Source organism: Rhinolophus hipposideros, assembly GCF_964194185.1.
Source record: "Rhinolophus hipposideros genome assembly, chromosome: 12".
Lineage (NCBI taxonomy): Eukaryota > Metazoa > Chordata > Mammalia > Chiroptera > Rhinolophidae > Rhinolophus > Rhinolophus hipposideros.
Window position 1 is genome coordinate 52640932 of NC_138058.1, and position 17864 is coordinate 52658795.

The window sequence follows — 17864 nt, forward strand, 5'->3', positions numbered from 1 at the left end:
CTAGCAGAGGGTGGAAGTTGGTGTATCCAAATAGGGGAAATCTTAAGACATAGGGATTTTTCCATTCTTTGTCCATTTTGTATTTTCCTAGAATTAACAATCCAAACTTTTCCAGAAAATTTTTCACAAAAAATTAGTGTCCCCTCTGATTTTTTTTGTGTTTTGTTCCACTTCCAAACCTCCACATTTCTACTTTAGGAGAATATTAATCCAGGTTATGTTAAAATCTATTTATCTTCCATATTTGTTTCTCCTATTTATTATTAGAAGCTAGATAGCTACTTATTACATAAGTATCTAGATACTTATTACAATAGAATATTTGTCTGCGTCTAGTTGATATGTTTACACCATTTACAGTTAATGTGACTACTGATATGGTCTAAAACCATCTTGCTGTTTGTTTAATCTGTTCTTTGCTGCCTTTTCTTTTTCAGATTTGTTTTGGATTAATTGGTATTTTTTATGATTCCATTTTATCTCTTTTGCTGACTTATTACTTATTATTTTGCTGACTTATACCTTGTTATTTTAGTGGTTGCTTTAGTGTTTATAACTTATTACAGACTATTTAAGTGGTAATACCACTTCAAAAGTAGTATGAGACTCTTATGGCAGTGTACTTCCATCTCTCCTCTGTCTTTGTGCAATTGTTTTCATTTATTTTACTTCTGTGTATGTTACAAACCACACGCTACATTATTATTTTTGTTTCAACAGTCAATTCTCTTGTAAAGAAATTTGAATACTATAAAAAGTATGTATTTCCAGTGCTCATCATTCCTTTGTGTGGATCCATATTTCCTGGTGTCATTTTCCTTCTGCCTCATTAAGGACTTCCTTTAACATACCTTGTAATATGGGCTGCTGATAATGAATTTTTTCAGCTTTTGTCTGTCTTGAAAAAGTCTTTATTTTGCTCACTTGCGTTGTTTCTGATGAGATATCTTCTGTTGTCCTTATCGTAGTTCCTCTGTGTAGAATATGACGTTTTTTTCTCTGGCTACTTTTAAGATTTTTGTCTTTATCATTGGTTTTAAGCAATTTTTATTATGATGTACTTTGATGCCCTCCTGCAACGTTTCTTGTGCTTGGGGTTTGTTGAGTTTCTTGGATCTCTGGGTTTATAGTTTTCATGAAGTTTGGCATTTTTTTATCCATTATTTCTTCAAATATTGTTTTTGTTCCTCCTGCCTACGCTATTATCTGGAAACTATCAAGGCAGTAAGCTGGAACAATTATAGGGCTCACCGGTTTGCTTCCCTTCTCTCAGGGATCATTGTCCTTTTTGTGTGGTGTTCAATGCCTTATCTATGGTTTTATCTATTCTGTTTTTAGTTGTTTCAACCAGGAGGGTAGATTGGGTCCCTGTTACTTCAACTTGACTGGAATCACCAGTCAAATATTTTTAATATTACCAAGAAATATAACTGTTACCATTTTAAAATCCTCACTTTTGTATAATATCATTTTTTGAACTTGATAAGATAAGAATGAATCTGATAGTTGATGACTACTTACTGACCATTGAGAGAACTGTGAGGTTGGGCTACATAAGGAAGTATGGGGAAAATCAAATTCACATGTGTAAGAGTTTTGTTTTGTTTTTTTCTTCAAACCTTAGACTTCTTTTTTTTGTTTTTTTTTTGTTTTTGTTTTTGGTAAATGTCAAATGTTACCCGGGGATTTGGATTTTATCTCAATGTAAGAATACATTTTTTAAAAAGAGTGTAAGGATGCATTCTTACTTGATTTGGCTTAATTTATTTTTTATTAAGGTATAATTTACATTCAGTGAAATAAATCTTTTTAGTGTTTTCACAAACACATGCAGTCTTTCTTGTTACTACTACTCTTTGCAGTCATTCTTCACTCTCTACTCTAATCCCCTAACAGCCACTAATCTGTTTTCTAGTCCTATAGCTTTGCCTTTTTCCAGAAAGTCACATGGATTCCAGAAGCATACGCAATGTAGACTTTTGATTCTAGCTTCTCTCACTTGACATAGTACATTTGAGATTCATACATGTTGGCATGTGTCAGTAGTTTATTCTTTGTTTCTATTGAGTAGTATTCCATTGAATGGGTGTAACATGCTTTGTTAACATGACTGCCAAAAGTAGGCAGTTGAGTGTATCTGAAGAAGGTATAGAAAGGCTGTAGGCCTATTCTGATGGGAAATTAGATGACTTCAAAAGTTCTTTCACATCTGAAATTTTTAGCTTTTTTAGAATGTTAGTATTATGTTCTTACTTGGTAAGTACAGGTTACTTGCTTAACTTAAGAAGGGGACTTATTGGAACATACTATGTTATATATGCACAGTTCCGAATTTGTGGGTCACTGGAAACAAGATGTATCATTTTTCCTTAGTACTGGAACCTTTGTTTTTGCCTTAAAAAAAAAAGTGTACCTTCTGAAGTTATCCCAAAGTAATTTTCCTTTTTTGAGTTAACTAATCTCTCTTATCTCCCTCCCCACCCCCCCATTTCTTTGGTGTATCACAGAGCTTGGCCTAGTTATTTTAGGAGAAAAATGAAAGTACAAGATTTAATTCTTATTTTTATTTACAAATTTCTCTAATTTCTCATCATTGTAGTGATTGCATGTGGAGGAAAATACGTGTGCTTTGGAGTCAAACAGACATGACTTCAACACTTACAACTCTATTTCTAACTTAAAATTAACCTGTAAAACTCATAATTCTCATCTTTAAAATGAGGATAGTAATAACACCTCTATCTTTTGCGTTTTTAAAGATTAAAAAAGATAATGTATATGTTTTTAATACAGCATCTGGAACATAGTAAGTAAATACGTAATAGCAAATACTCATAAAACAAATATCCCCAGTCTTTCTTGTACCTCCACTTGAATAAAACCCTATAAAGACTACATTTTCTTATTGTCTGATCAAGGGCTGATGGAAAGTGTGAACATTTTTGTGTTTCCAAAGTAGAGCCATAGTGTAGTTTGGAGATTCTTTAGTCCAGACTTCATCACAGAGATGACTCTTTTTATTTTACCACCTTCTAGAAAAGATTCGGCTTCTACCAAATAATGAATTTAAAGCTTTACAAGACCTAGGAGATTTTCATTCAAAGAACGTCTTAAAAAGAATACTTGAGTTTTAATTTAATAACTAGTGAAGGAAATAGATTTGGACCAAGATTATTTCTTATCTATCTAATATTTAATCAAACTGGCTCCCCCCACCCCCTACATTCCTGGGTATTTTGTTCTAATTCTGATATGCTGCTTCATAATACTTTTGTTTGACTTTTATTGTTTGACTTGATTTAGATAGGTTTTTGTCCTAGAGGAAAATTCTAAGGCTGCCTAAAGATTCCGAAAATATCTTTATTTTCATTCTACAACTCTGAGGAGAATCCAATAGTAATAATGTATTTAGGGTTGTGTTATGGAAATTTGACTTAAAAACAGAATTTGCATTGTCCTAAAATGTACCTTGCAGTGCAGTTTTACATGTTTTTAATCTTACAAATTTTTCTTGGACAATTTTTACAAATTGAGATGACCTATAATGTATATAACAAATCAGTTTTATTATGATTTAATGTTTTCTAGATGAAGGTAATGAAACAGAGGTGCAGCCACAACAAAATAGCCAGTTAATGTGGAAACAAGGTCGACAACTACTCAGACAGTAAGTAATCCATGGTCATCGTAAAGAGGGGATGCGTTATGTTTTCCTGAGATTATTTTTGTTTTGTATTTTCAACTCAATAGAATAATTTTATTTCTCATATTACTATACTGCTGCTGTGGAAAATCTTAATTGAATTACTTTTCTTTTTCATATTAACCATTTTCCCCCCCTGTGGTAGAATTTATTTTTTATTAAATATTAATAAGAATTATCAAGAATGAATTCTCTCCATAATTTTAGCTTCATCAAAAAAGTACCATTGTAAGCTTCTAAGTTTTATTATATACTTAAATTTATAGTTTAAAGAATTCTGTACTCACACTTTTTTTGTGCGTTTTATACATGAATACCATGTTTCCCCGAAAATAAGACCTAGCCAGACAATCAGCTCTAATGAATCTTTTGGATCAAAAATTAATGTAATTTTTCTTATATTAATGTTATATTAGACCCAGTATTATATATTGTATTATATTACATTATATTATACGTGGTATTATGTTATATTATAACCAGTCTTACAGTAAAATAAGACTGGGTCTTATATTAATTTTTGCTCCAAAAGATGAATTAGAGCTGATTGTCCCGCTAGGTCTTATTTTCGGGGAAACATGGTATACATGTATACATGTTTTAATATAAATCTAATTAGTATTTATATGTAATTTTTGTGTATGTTTTTAAACTTTCTATTTTAAATTGATTAAGGAGCTTTTTGAATTTTCCAAATTTGCAAACATTGCACAATGTATACTTTCTTCTATAAAATGTGTCTTTGAGACTATAAAGAGGGAACAAAGCCGAGTTGAAGTTCAGATGTCAGGTGGTGGGGTTGGACCCAATCACCAGCTCATTGCCTGGTCCTTGCCTGTCACGTTTGAAATGTATTCAGATTTGTGCCTCAATAAGATGAAATTTGCTACCTGTTTGGACTTTTGTGGTTTCTTGTGAATAGTTTAAATCTGTGATTTCCAAAGTGGATGCATGCCAGCCATTCTTTTTGATGAGGGAAGAGAATATTAAAATGTCTCCTCATATCTATTTTTGTCCTACTCAAAATTAGAAGAAAATGAGAATTCGCTATTATTTAATAAGTGGGTTTTCAGTAGTGCCCTCATTTTGGTCTTAAATATGATTTAGGCATTTTCCTTTTATAAACAAACAAGTGTTCTTAAAGTGCTGATCTTTTTTTTTTTAATGAGTTGTTAATAGTGAGCAATACAAGAGATATTTTCAAAAACTTTGACTCATAATCTACCCCTTAAAGTAAAGGTGGCATTTTATCAGTGAATGAGGACGTAACTATTTAGTAGAGCCAGCTTATTTATGGAAAGCAGTTATTCATAATGTGATTTTTGTGCCAAAGTGAAGTATGTATCAAATATTACTTGTTAAAAATGGAAAAACATAATACCTTTGTATTAGTTTACAAGAATTAACTAATTAAATTTAAGAAAACTAGAAATTTATTATCCAAATATTAATCAAAAGCTTTCTGTAAATATTGGTTATCTTGTCTATCAATGTTTTCTCTTTCCTCTCCTAGAATTGATGCTTACTTATGAGTTAATGCCTGACATTTGTCTGTCATGTTTATTAATGACGTTATTAATGACATTCGCCTTTCTCATGTTCCTGCCACTACCAGTTTTGTATTTTTTGATCATCTTTGTTGTTAATAGATATTGAGTGCCTTCTGTACTATATGTGTATTTCTTAGGGGAAAGAAAACTGAGGTTCAGGAGAATTAAAGTAACACAGGAAGAAAGTGGCAGAAATGGGCTTAAGACCCAGTCCCAACTCTCAATACAAAGCCTATTCTCTTTTTTTCTGTGCTGCTGCCTCTGTAACACACACACACCCGTGCACCCAAGCATCCCACATCCTGCAATTGAATTGTGGTCTTTTTCTGTTTTAATTTTAGAGTTTTCCCAGGCTAGAAGCTTCCCTTCTGTAGAAGTGACTCTTTGGAATATTCTGTCTTCTTGCATGTCATGGAGGAAACCGTATATGCTAGAAACATTCTCTTTAGATCTCAAACAGTTGATCCAATGACTCTTTACATCAGAAATGTGAAAAGACTACTGGTTATAATAATTTTTTTTTTTAAATAGTGATTCAGTAGAATCTGAGAGTTTACTCCAACCATGCCTAGAAGAATGAATGTGCTATTAGGTATATTAAGGAACAGCTTCTTCTTATGATAAGTGTAATGAATGGTGTATTGTATAGTTCTTTGATTTTTCTCAGAGACTGGAGAGGCTGGTACTGTAGGAGACAACTCCATCTGCAGCTGGAAGATAATTTATTAGCAAGTCATACTAGCATAGTGCTATACTGTTAAGTCTTATGCAGGCATGAATTTGAAAGAAAATACTTTTAATTACATATGAAGTTATAGAATACTGATTCCGATATGACTGAACTGTAAGGATTTTCTTCATACACAGGTATCTACAGGAGGTGGGTTACACAGATACTATTCTGGATGTGAAATCTAAACGAGTGCGAGCTTTGTTGGGCTTTTCAAGTGATGTCACTGACAGGGAAGATGACAAAAATCAGGACTCTGTTATAAATGGCACAGACGGTGAAGTTAAAGACACAGCAATGATAGGGTAAGTATTTTCTCTGTGAAGTGTTTTAGTTCTTATTAAATATTTTTGGTTTATGGGTGATACTTATAGTACTTTCACTTTTAGATTGCCCTACAGAGTTATAATAAAGTTTAATAAAAATTTAAAATTAGTTTGGTAAAGGTACCACATAGGGATTAGTTATCATTTGTGATTATTTTTAGTATATTTTTATTTAAGATATTTGCTTGAAATTTATGGATTTAATATAGATTTTAATATTTTAAAGCTCACTCACTTACTGTTAGAATTTCATAGATCTTATTTTGGAAATTCATTTCAAATTGGTAAGAATGAAATTTCATTCTTTGTGCCCCAGAAATCTTATATAAATACCTCAGATTCTTTACAAGTAAACCTTTTCTTTTGTTTATTTACTAATGCTGTAAACTCACCTTTCCTTTGAAAAATATCTATTTTTAATATATGTTTTTAATTGATAGAATAAGTGTAAAAAATTCAATAGCTGTCTGAAATGTTTTGTTTTGCTTTTTGGATCATGTATCATACAGTTGAATGTAATTCTGCTTAAAGTGAACATGAACAGTTAAATGAGGAGATTCTTCCTTATGGAACAAAATTTGGCAGGAGTCCTAAAGAAATAAAAAGCCAAAGATTCTCTGAAAGTCTAAATATGATGTTACTTTAATGTATGTTTAGGCTAGAAGAATGGTTTTAATTGAACTCTTTATATTTTCTAGTGAGAACAGAGTTTCTGTTTTCTGGAACATAAACTAAAATTATGAGATTTAGGTAAAGGTTCAAAAATATGACTTTTATAAACATGTCATTGGAGCCTTCTTAAATGTGTTTATTAACAATTCAAACTACATTCAATTGTTTTGATAAATGTGAGATGTTGGTTGTTTCCTGTGTAGACACAGACTACGTAGGCATTATTCCTGATTATGTTTTTTACCTAAAGGGTTCACTTAAGTCATTGTAAAGACCTTCAGGAAAGACCACGCTAGTTGCCTTGTGTTTGGGCCTTGACCTGTCTTTTGACACTAAAAGGGTATTATTCTGACACTGTCTGATTTATGTAGAGCTGAAGAATAGGATGGAAAAAACCTCAAACACAGCTCTCAAAAGATTCGAAATTTATGATTAATCTATTTTGAAAATTATGTCCATAGTTGTGGCTAAATTTTTTCATGAAAATGCCTTCTTCAATTTAAAATAGTTTTTAATGAACTGGAGAGAAATCATTCTGTTCTGGCCATTAGGAAATTGTTTACTGAATTTAATTTTAGGGAACTAAACTCAAATCTTACATGTTTGAAAAGTCAGTCATTTCCAAAAGTTTAATGATTTAGTCACCAATAGGATCAAGTTTTATAATAATATTAATTTTTTTTAATAATATTAATTTGACTGATATATTGCTTATGTGCACATTTGTTGTTTTTTAACTCTAGCTGTTTAGAAATGAAAGATTGCATCAGAAAAATGACATATTTACTTATTATTTTCTTAGTTATAGAAACTTAGGTGTCAGAGGAAGAGTTGCTTAGTGTAAAAGAATAGAGAAAAATAGCAGCAGATATAAGAAAAATATTTTTTAAAAGAAATGCATGAAGGTTGACTTTGAATCAAATGCTGAATCAGGAGGGGGAGTTCTTTACATTAGATTACCATTGTTCTGAATAGATAAGATTTCAAAGTACTTGAAAAAACAACCTTTTCCTATATTGGTTTTCCAATTAAAATTCATGGAAACATAATGGATAAGAATCAATGTAGTTCATAATATGATTTGAGAGATCATAATTAACATAAACAAAAGTTAGTGCAAGATATCATGGATTAATTTTTATGTTGAGTTTAAAACTTAACTGAGAAAGATGTACATGTTTTAAACCAGAAAATCCGAGTTAACAGATTCTGCCTCTGTGCTGGATAATTTCAAATTCCTTGAAAATGCAGCTGCAGATTTCAGTGATGAAGATGAAGATGATGACATTGATGGAAGAGAAAAAAGCATCATTGATACTTCAACAGTGAGTTGGATAACTCATATAAATATTTTTACAGACTATTATATAATACGTACTTTGAAAATAATCCATGTCCTTCAACCTAAACCCTTAACTTTTTTCCCCATGACTTTGGAGAAATTTAGTATAGAAGAGTTTTTAGTATTGATTTCAAAATCAAGAATATTTTTAGAATAGCAGCTTTCTGTTAAGGGCCTCACTCTTTCTGTGAATTTATTCTACATATCAGCCTTTCCATAGAGTTGGCCAATATGGTAAACGCGTATGTTAAAACAATACAGTATTATCGGTTGCCATAAGACAATAGAACTGACAGACCCGTTATGGTGCCTGATGGTGACTGGCCTCAACTCTAATTGATGCAGCTTTTGTTTTTCTTATCAAGGTTGCTTTTGTAGATAAGTTTTGCAGACTTGCAGAACTCTTCCATTAAAAGTTCTTCATACTTATTTAGGGTTATTCTATAGTTTTGTTTAGTTCTTTATTATAAATTTATTGACTTTCCCATGGTAGTTTCTTGGAATAACAGATGTCTCTAAATTGCTTCTTCTCTCTTCTCTTCTCCATTCTGTCCCTTTCGTCCCTCTCCTTTTTCCCCCTCCTCTCTTCTTTGTCCCTACATTTTCCCTTTTCTCCCTTCTTTCTCTTCTTCCTTTTTCCTCTTTTTCCTTTTCTTTATTTTTGAGTAAAAGATGAGGGCATGCCTTGCTTTGTCTATGTTCACATTTCCTCTTTCACTTTTACTTCAGAAGAGGGATGAGGGAAATAAGGTAACATACAGCAGGCTGGACTGAAAGTCAAAAGCCTTGAATTTAAGTCCCAGTTCTGTAACTAATTATCTGTGCTTATTAATCCTTCAGGCTTAGTGTTTTTTAGTTTATAAAATGGGGATTATAATACATACCCACCTTATCCCCAGAGGAGTTTGTGAGGAATAAATGAGACACTATATATGAAAATAATACGTGTAACTGTAAAGTGCTTTCTAAGTATGTTATCTCTTAGAATCTATTTCTAGACTCTCCAGGCTATCCCATTGATCTGTGTGTATAGAACCATTATAATTTTAAAACCCTCAAAAAAGTCCAGTGATAAAGTTTGACCAGATCATGCTATTTCTATTTTGCATGAAATGGAGAAGCTGAGGTCTGGAGAAGTTGAGATACTGAGTCCATTTTATCAAAAGAAGCTGCAAACCAGGTGTCTTAATTTCTCTATACTCTTGATGGTGGAGGTGACCAAAATGGAGATGATTCATAGAGTATCATCATTGGCATAGAAATCTCAAAAATGATCTCTGTATGCATTAGCCTAAGTTTTAATATTCCAACTGGATTTGTGATTCCAGAGATATTCCTAAATATATAAAAAAGAGACATAACTGCCCTTATCATGTTTGCTATTAAATCAAGTCTCACTCTGAAACATCAGTATTTTAGTAAAAATTTGAATATGTAGAAGGTTATTGGAGAAGATTGATGCAAAGTTGGGACAGTAAAAATAATAATGGGAACCTTCCCCCCGCCACAAACAGAATACCTTCTAAGTCTTGAGGCATGTATTACTGAGTCTGTAGTTTTTGTGATTATAAGTTTTGTAAGGGGATGATGTAGTAGAATTAAAATTTATCATGGTTATATTCTGAAAAACTCTTGCAATGTTTTATGAAGTGCTTTCTTTGGTTAGATTAGAATGTCTGCACACTGCACAAATTGCATCCAAGAAATGTAAGATTTGGTTGTGGTTCTTATAATACAGTATTTTAGGGATGTTTTTCATCTATTTGTAATTTAAATACATCTCTTACATTCCAGTGTTTTCAATATATGATTCCATTAATTTATTTAAAACAAATCAGCCATCATCGAACAAAGTTTAAATTACTACTTTTAAATGTATAATGTATATCTTTTTAAAGTGACATCTGTGTTTTCCACTGAATTGAATAGTTATTACAGTTATTTAACACAAGTATACACTTTCTGAAGAAAACAATAATTGGGTTTTCTCATTCAATGGTAAAAGGATACCATCTTCTTTATTTAATTTAATTCCATAATGTATTTTAATTTAGCATGGTTTTTCATTAGATTGTTAGGAAAAAAGCATTGCCTGATAGCAGTGAAGATCGAGATACAAAAGAAGCTCTAAAGGAGTTTGACTTCTTGGTTACATCAGAGGAAGGAGACAATGAATCTAGAAGTGCAGGCGATGGAACAGACTGGGGTAAGGAAGAATACTGGATTCAACCAGAGATACTATGTAAATAAAAGCAATTAATAATTTATCAGGAGGGCAACATCTTGAAGAACACTTTACATATCTTACAATGTTGAAATGTTGAACATCCTATGAACTTTTTAACTACTGTCACTTTTTGTCCAGGGTGTGTGTGTGTTTAAAGAACAACTGGTTACCTCTAATTGTTTTAAATATAAGCAGTACAGTATGAAAATAATTTGAATTAATATACAGAATGTTTCTCTGTTTTCTCTTTCTAAAGAATCCAGGATGTCTTTAGCTTACAATCTATGTACTTTAAAAACAAATAAGGTTAGAGAATCAGAACCTATCCTAATTTTTTCTTGCTGTTTACCTTCAGGAATTCTGATGGCTCTAATACCACTTGTTTTCCTTTTTTGTGGCGAATATTTGAAGAACTATTTGGGGTAATTACTTGAAGTCATTGAAGAATATAATGGCTATTTAGTGACTGACACTTTTTTTTCAACAGAACAAAGTTTTGGAAACCAGGGGAAGATAAAGTGAAATGAGTCTCTCTTCTGTCTTTCTCCCTGATGAGCTTATGTATCAAGTTATCCAGATGTTTTAGGCAACAATTTTACCAAAATTGCTAGATCTACTGATGTCTTTGAGGAGTCAGTCATCTGCATAAATAATAATTGGCCCTTTTCATTGCCAATGTTATTGCAAGGATAACTGGGATTCATTTTTCTCCAAAGACAGCTGCATTGTCCCTTGTGTAACTTCCTTTGCTTTAAGGTGTGAGGCATAGCCCTGAGTATTAGATGATACATGTGTGTACATTTTCACCTAATCTGCTATGAAGTTACCAGGGAAAACATGAGTGACTGTTCCTACATTTGAGCTGTCTCACTCTTCAGTAGTGTGGTGGATATTTCTGTTTATGAGTATGAGTGAATGGACTCTTTCAGTTAATTAGAGGTTTCTTTATCAGGAGTTTGTCTTTATGTGTTTTAGGATTTTATAACTCTAATCCAAAGCATTTCACTTTTAAGCAGTTAGCAAAACTGGATTGCAAATCCTGTGTACGTAGTTGAATGAACATTTAAACCATGTTAAGTTCTTCCTTTATCCTTCCCCTACCCCACTAAAAAAGTGAATATGCTTAGGTTAAGAATTTCCTTAGTTTCTGGCAAGTAAATATCTTCTATGATCTTCCATTGCTATTGTTATTATGGGTCTAGTTAAGATTATAATAAGGCTAAGTTTTTTTAAAAGCTGAAGGTATTTTAGGATCCAAAAGCCACCCAGTTTAATTAAGACCTGACTAATGAAAATCAACATTCTTGATTGTTAGAATGTTAACAATTAAACTGGAAAAGAGACTCTTTCTACTATTGATAGATTATAGTTAAGTCTATAAAAATGTTTTTGTTTTTTTTAATTGTGTTTAGTATATTCAGAGGCCAAATAAATAGTTTTCTAAAACTGTGGATTAAAACTTGTTAAAAATAGATTACTGGTTATTCTGGTTCATTTTGGTTTATTCTAGTCATTCAACGAATATTGATCAAGTGCCGTCTATGTGCCAGATCTCCTAGGTGAAGATCCCTACTCCTGTTGTCCCTACAGTCTGCTAGTAATGGGATGCAGGCAGCAAGCAATTAACATGATAAATGATAACAGTACGTCAGAAGGTGATAAATGAAATGGAAAATAGAAAAAGTATAATAGAGTAAAGGGAATAGAAAGTGCTGGGGTGGAGGGACAGGTTATGATTTCAAATAGGATGGTCATGGTAAGCCCCACTGAGAGGCTAACATTTGAGGAAAAGACTTCAAGTTGATGAGGAAGTTAGCCATATGGTATCTGGGGAAGTGTTGAGGAAGAAGAAAGCCAGAGCAAATGCCCTAAGATAGCAGCAGTCCTGGTATGTTTGAGGAATTCAAGGAGCTAGAGTGGCTGGAGCAGTCATTCTAATGTAGTAACCCAAACATGTAGGGTAATGTAGACAGACCACTGGTGAGATGGGGAACCATGGAAGGGATTCAAATGGAAGGGTGACATGATATGACTTTTATTTTAAAGAATTACTCTGGCTGCTATTTTGAGAACCCAGAGCAACCAGTGTTGACAAGTCTTGGTGGGGAGAGGGGACAACTATTGCAGTAATTCTAGCAAGAGATAGGGTGGTTAGAGAAGTAATGGATAACCTGAATAGTAGTCAGATTCTGGATGTGTTTTCAAGGTAGAGAAAACATTTCCTGAAATATTTAATGTTGGTTGTGAAAGAAAGGGAGATTTTTGGTCTGAGCAAATGGAAGTATGGAATTGCTATCAAATAAGATGGGGAACCTTGTGGGTGGAACAGATTGGATGGGAGAGATTGGGAGTTTGGTTTTGTATGTCTGGTTTGGGATATTATTTTGACTTCCTAATGGAAATATAGAGTGAGCAGTTGGATATATGAGTCTTGAGTTCAAGCAAGAGTTCTGAGCTAACACGTAACATTATATGGTATATAAATTATTTTATGAGCATAGTAAGTATAAAATATATAACATTTATTCTTTAAGTATTCTTCTCAAATAGTGAAAATTAATGATTCAATGTCTTTTCTACTACAAGATCGGTTTCCTGTTTAAAGAATTTATAAACTAAAAAGAATTTAGAAACTAAATTGTTTTAAATTTTGGATGCAGGTTGATTGACAGTTTACAAGTGCTCTTTATAAGTCTTGTAAAATATAAATGATTATTTGTTGATAAATACATGCCAAAAATATAAAAATTTTGCAATGAAAAGATCATTGAAGACTGTGTAATCTCTTAATAATAATCTTCTCTCGCTACATTAATTAATAAAAAATTTTTTTGTGATTCATTTTGTGATTCAATCCTGATCAAATTCAAATAATTGGATGAAAATGAGGGGTGTCAAGTATAGCGTTTTGGCGCTTAATTTACTAAAAGTCACTCAAATCTTTCAGGTTCTTTTTCTCTATGTCTTTAGAAAGAGAAATTTAATATTATTACCCAGGAAATTGAATTGCTCACTGTCTCTTAGATACTACATTTTGTGTGACATATATCTAATGCATAAGCTGTAACTTTTTAAAATTAGTGAAACTAAGGAGGAAATAAATGGTTGTTATGTCATTCATTGACGTAACAGTGAATTGACTTAGAGTGTTCAATATTTTATTTAAAAAGGCTGTTTCATTTGTTTCACTCTGTTTAGAAAAGGAAGACCAGTGTCTCATGCCTGAAGCTTGGAATGTGGACCAGGGAGTAATTACCAAACTCAAGGAACAATACAAAAAGGAGAGAAAGGGGAAAAAGGGGGTGAAGAGTAAGTGGAAAACATTGTATCTATAAGTCATAAATCTTGCCTCTTCCATATCCCCCAATTTTTTTTCAATGTTTTCCTAAAACTACTTACTCTTTTTCTTTTCTACTCCTGACCTCTTTCCTTTTCACCTGCTCTCAGGGGTTGAAATTAAATGGTTTGCTATTTAATTACGAACTTAAAAAAAAAAAAGCACAACTGTGCATATGATTATGGAATTATAGTATGTCCCAATAATAAATCCAGAACCTCATGAGAGTATGGAACTCGGTAGTCCAACATAGTGATAATTTGATTAAAAAAAATATATATGTGCTTAATTACAGTAATGATTTTTCACTGTTGACAACTGTAGACAATTTTAAATCTCATCTAGTATGACCCTCTCTCAGTCCACCAAAATTATTGCTTCTAATTTCATAAGTTGGAGACAGAAAGAAAGTTAATTTCTACCCCTGAATATTCTGTATGTTCATAATACAGTTCATTTGCTCTCTCCACTATATGCTATACAGGGCACAGAGTCAAATACACAACTTCTAAAAGTATTTTCTAATTAAAACTTTTGACCAATTTCATTTATAATATTACCAATTAGCTTTTTTCTTTTTGATAAACTGTGTGCTACATAAAAAAACAGAACTAAAATGAAATTTCTAGCCCTGTGAATCATATAAGAGTATATATAATTCATTATGCAAATTATTAATAAAGTTTAGCAGTAGATCTAGTGAAGCATGTAAAATAGAAATACAAAAGCTTTCAAACATCCCTGAAAACCTTCTTACACACCTTTTTAGGAGGGCAAGGCTAAGCCATCTCCTTGTGCTTCTACTCTCTTTGACCATGTAAATATGGATCTCCCTTTTATGGCCATAGGAATTTCTTCCTTTGGGACATTAAAGTGGTGTAAAGTGAGAATAAAATCCAATTTAGGGAAACGTGTTTAAGAGTTGCAAAAGACTCGAAGGATATACTTTTTCTTTTTTTTATTTATTTTATAGTGGTCCTAAGCTTTATTAAAGACCAGTCATTCCTGCTGGGATAGTCTTTTACAACCTAGTGGTTACTGAGAAACATATAAATCTTTATTTAAAACATCTTAGAATTTACAAGTATTTAGGTCGAATAAAATCAGTGACTATTATTGATGATGTCATTTGATGCCTTCTCATAAATTAAATCAATATAAATATTAAAGCATTAGAATATTTTTTACATTTTATCCAAATATACTGATAAAACATTTAATCTGAACAAACAATAGTGAGGCATGATTTGTTACGGCTTTTCAGAACTGACAAAACCAGTTATACTGAAGTTTTGAGGAAGTATACAAGAGAAAACAAGGAGAACTTTTTAATTTTTAGATTGACTTAAAGTTGATAAATTTAAATCATACTACAATAATAAATGTCTTGAAATGTAAAAGATCTTTAGGTTGGAAAGGTATCCAGGACTTATGTGGAATCCATCTACTATTACATTGATTATTTAGTTCTTGTCAGACATCAAGGCATCGCTGTAGTAGAAATTTAGCACTTAAGGTCTAAAACTGCACCATTTGACTGGAACGGTATTCCTACTAATGGAAGCTATTAGAGTTCCTGAATCTGAGGATTATGATCAGTATTCAGGTATAAAGCATGTAGCTTTTTAGTGTGTGAAAGAAAAATTACAGCGGGAGAAATTTTAATGTCTTCACTGAAGATAGAGGGACTATATAGACTGAGGTTCAGCACATTTTGTTTTCATTGACAGTTCATCTTATCTTGATTAATGGTAATCTGGGAACAAGTGAAGATGATAAAAACAAAACAACTGAAAGACTATAAAAAGAGAACTGAAGCAAAGCTTTGAACTGAAAAAATGAAGCATTAATTTATAAGTCACCATAAATATTTTATTAATTGAACTGTTTACTCATTGGAAAAGTTGAGTCCTTTTAATATGATCTAGTAGAAATATTTCCAGTCAAATTGTGTACTCCAATCATACTGTCTTGAAATATATTTCTAGGTATTAGTTAAAATTGCTTAAAAATAGTTGTATTCTTTGCTGGTATAGGAAAAAAACCGTAACAGACTATGGGTAAGATTTTCCCATTCTTAATTAAACTTGTAACAGGAAAAACTACCGAAGATCTGTTTCAGCCTCTATCCTATATAAAACAGTCAAAACAGGGATGTGAGAGAATGAAGAATCAAGTTTCAGGTAAGTAATCAGGGCATGAGACTTCACCTCGGGTACCATAGCTTCAGGTTGTAAGGCAATGAATAAAACAATTTAAATGAACAAACAAAAAGGAACATTATTGTTTAATTTGGTACATGGTAGTTTCACAATCTGTGGTATCTGTCTACATTTAGAGTAATATGCAAGGATTATAGAATAATATTTTTAATGGTCAAAATTGTACATGAACATTTTTTCTCATGCAAATGGTGATATATTCCAGTAGCTTAATTTTTTAAATATACATAAAATATTCTTTTCAAGAAATAATAAACTTTTAAAATAATTTGAAAACTTGGAAAATAATTACTTTTTAATATAGTAGGATAGCTTTAAAGGTGAATGTTGGCAGATGTGAATAAAGTTTATGGTACCATTTTGATGCAGTTCGTTAATTCTATTTCCTCTTTTTTTGTTCTCTTCCTCCTTTATGGGGGGCTAGGACCCAATAGGTCAAAACTACAAGATATGCTTGCTAATTTGAGAGATGTTGATGAACTTCCCTCATTGCAACCATCTGTGGGTTCACCTTCCAGACCCAGCAGTTCCAGGCTTCCTGAACACGATATAAATAGGGCAGATGAAGGCAAGTACTTAAGAATTCTCCAGCACAAGAAACTCTTGGATATACATACCTAATTCAGTTATTAAAAAGGTCTCTCCAAGAAGAATTGTATTCTACAAATGTTTGCTCTATGTATTATTCCCCAAATGTAGGCTTTCTTACATTCAGTGGGGTTTGATTCCAACTTCAATCTTTAAGACTGAAAAGGGTGCATAAACTAAAAAACCAGCTCTACATTCTAGCTTAGAATATGTGCAGTTTCAGAGAAAGCTGTCGTCTGTGTGTGCTACATACATTTATTTTTATTTTAATCATTCAGAAGGCAGCACCACACGTAAGAAGCACGACAGTCTTAAGTTCCGAGGAATCTTAGCTCTCAGATGCCAGTTATGCTGCCCCTTGTTGCTCTCTCTTCAGCCCTCAAGTCTGCTGGCTTAGCAAGTGGTGTGTGTTTTCAGGTTTTACTTGGCTGTTTCTAGAGCGTTAGTTTCAATATCCCAAACAATGTGTATGATCGCATCCAACGAGTCTTACTCTTTTTTTTGTAGTCATTTGTATTTCACACCTGAATAAAATTATCTGAAAATGTTAGAAATGAAAACAAAACAAAAAAACCTGGTTGAGGACCTAGTGTTATAGTCTTGCATGAATCATTTGGTTGAAATTTTGGTGTGAAAATTGCTTTTCTAATTTAAACAATTCCCTCAACATTAGTAAATTTTGGAATTGTTTGAATCCTCCCAGCAGGTATATGGTTTGTTTGGGTAAAATCCATTTTTATTATTGCTGTTTTATTACAGTGGTTTAATTTATGCTTTACTTTATTCTGATAAAGATTTTAAGTAGAATTTCTGCTACTGCTATTTTTAGAAGCACATAACTATTTTTTCATTTCTTCAACAAATATTATGAATGAATCCAAAATTATAGGATGAATCTAAAGCTGAAAAACACCTTGTAAATCTAATTTTCTGCATATGCTAATTCATACAGTCAGCTTGTTTCTTTTAAGAAAAAATTAATTTACTTCTTTAACAGCCAGAGTTTAAACTAGTGAATTCATCTAATAAACTCACAAATGTTTGTCATCAGTAACCACCTCTAGAAAATTACTGAAAGACCATCTCTGACAGTTTGTCAGAATAATTTACATTTATAAAAAGTGACATTTTATTATTGACCAAATTAAGTAAAATCTCTTTTAATTT

The 17864-nt window shown here is 32.1% G+C and overlaps 1 protein-coding gene across 2 annotated transcripts in view; it reads left to right on the forward strand.

The window, feature by feature from the left end:
• STRN (striatin) overlaps window positions 1-17864 on the forward strand; it is a 77844-nt gene that overhangs the window by 39121 nt on the left and 20859 nt on the right. Inside the window, exons 4-10 of one of the 2 annotated variants that reach the window (XM_081068172.1) lie at window positions 3589-3667; window positions 6121-6288; window positions 8171-8306; window positions 10394-10529; window positions 13749-13859; window positions 15984-16070; window positions 16534-16677. In XM_081068172.1, coding sequence (XP_080924298.1) covers window positions 3589-3667; window positions 6121-6288; window positions 8171-8306; window positions 10394-10529; window positions 13749-13859; window positions 15984-16070; window positions 16534-16677 — 861 coding nt within the window. The remainder of the gene's footprint in view (window positions 1-3588; window positions 3668-6120; window positions 6289-8170; window positions 8307-10393; window positions 10530-13748; window positions 13860-15983; window positions 16071-16533; window positions 16678-17864) is intronic. The other variant, XM_081068173.1, reaches the window with a different exon arrangement.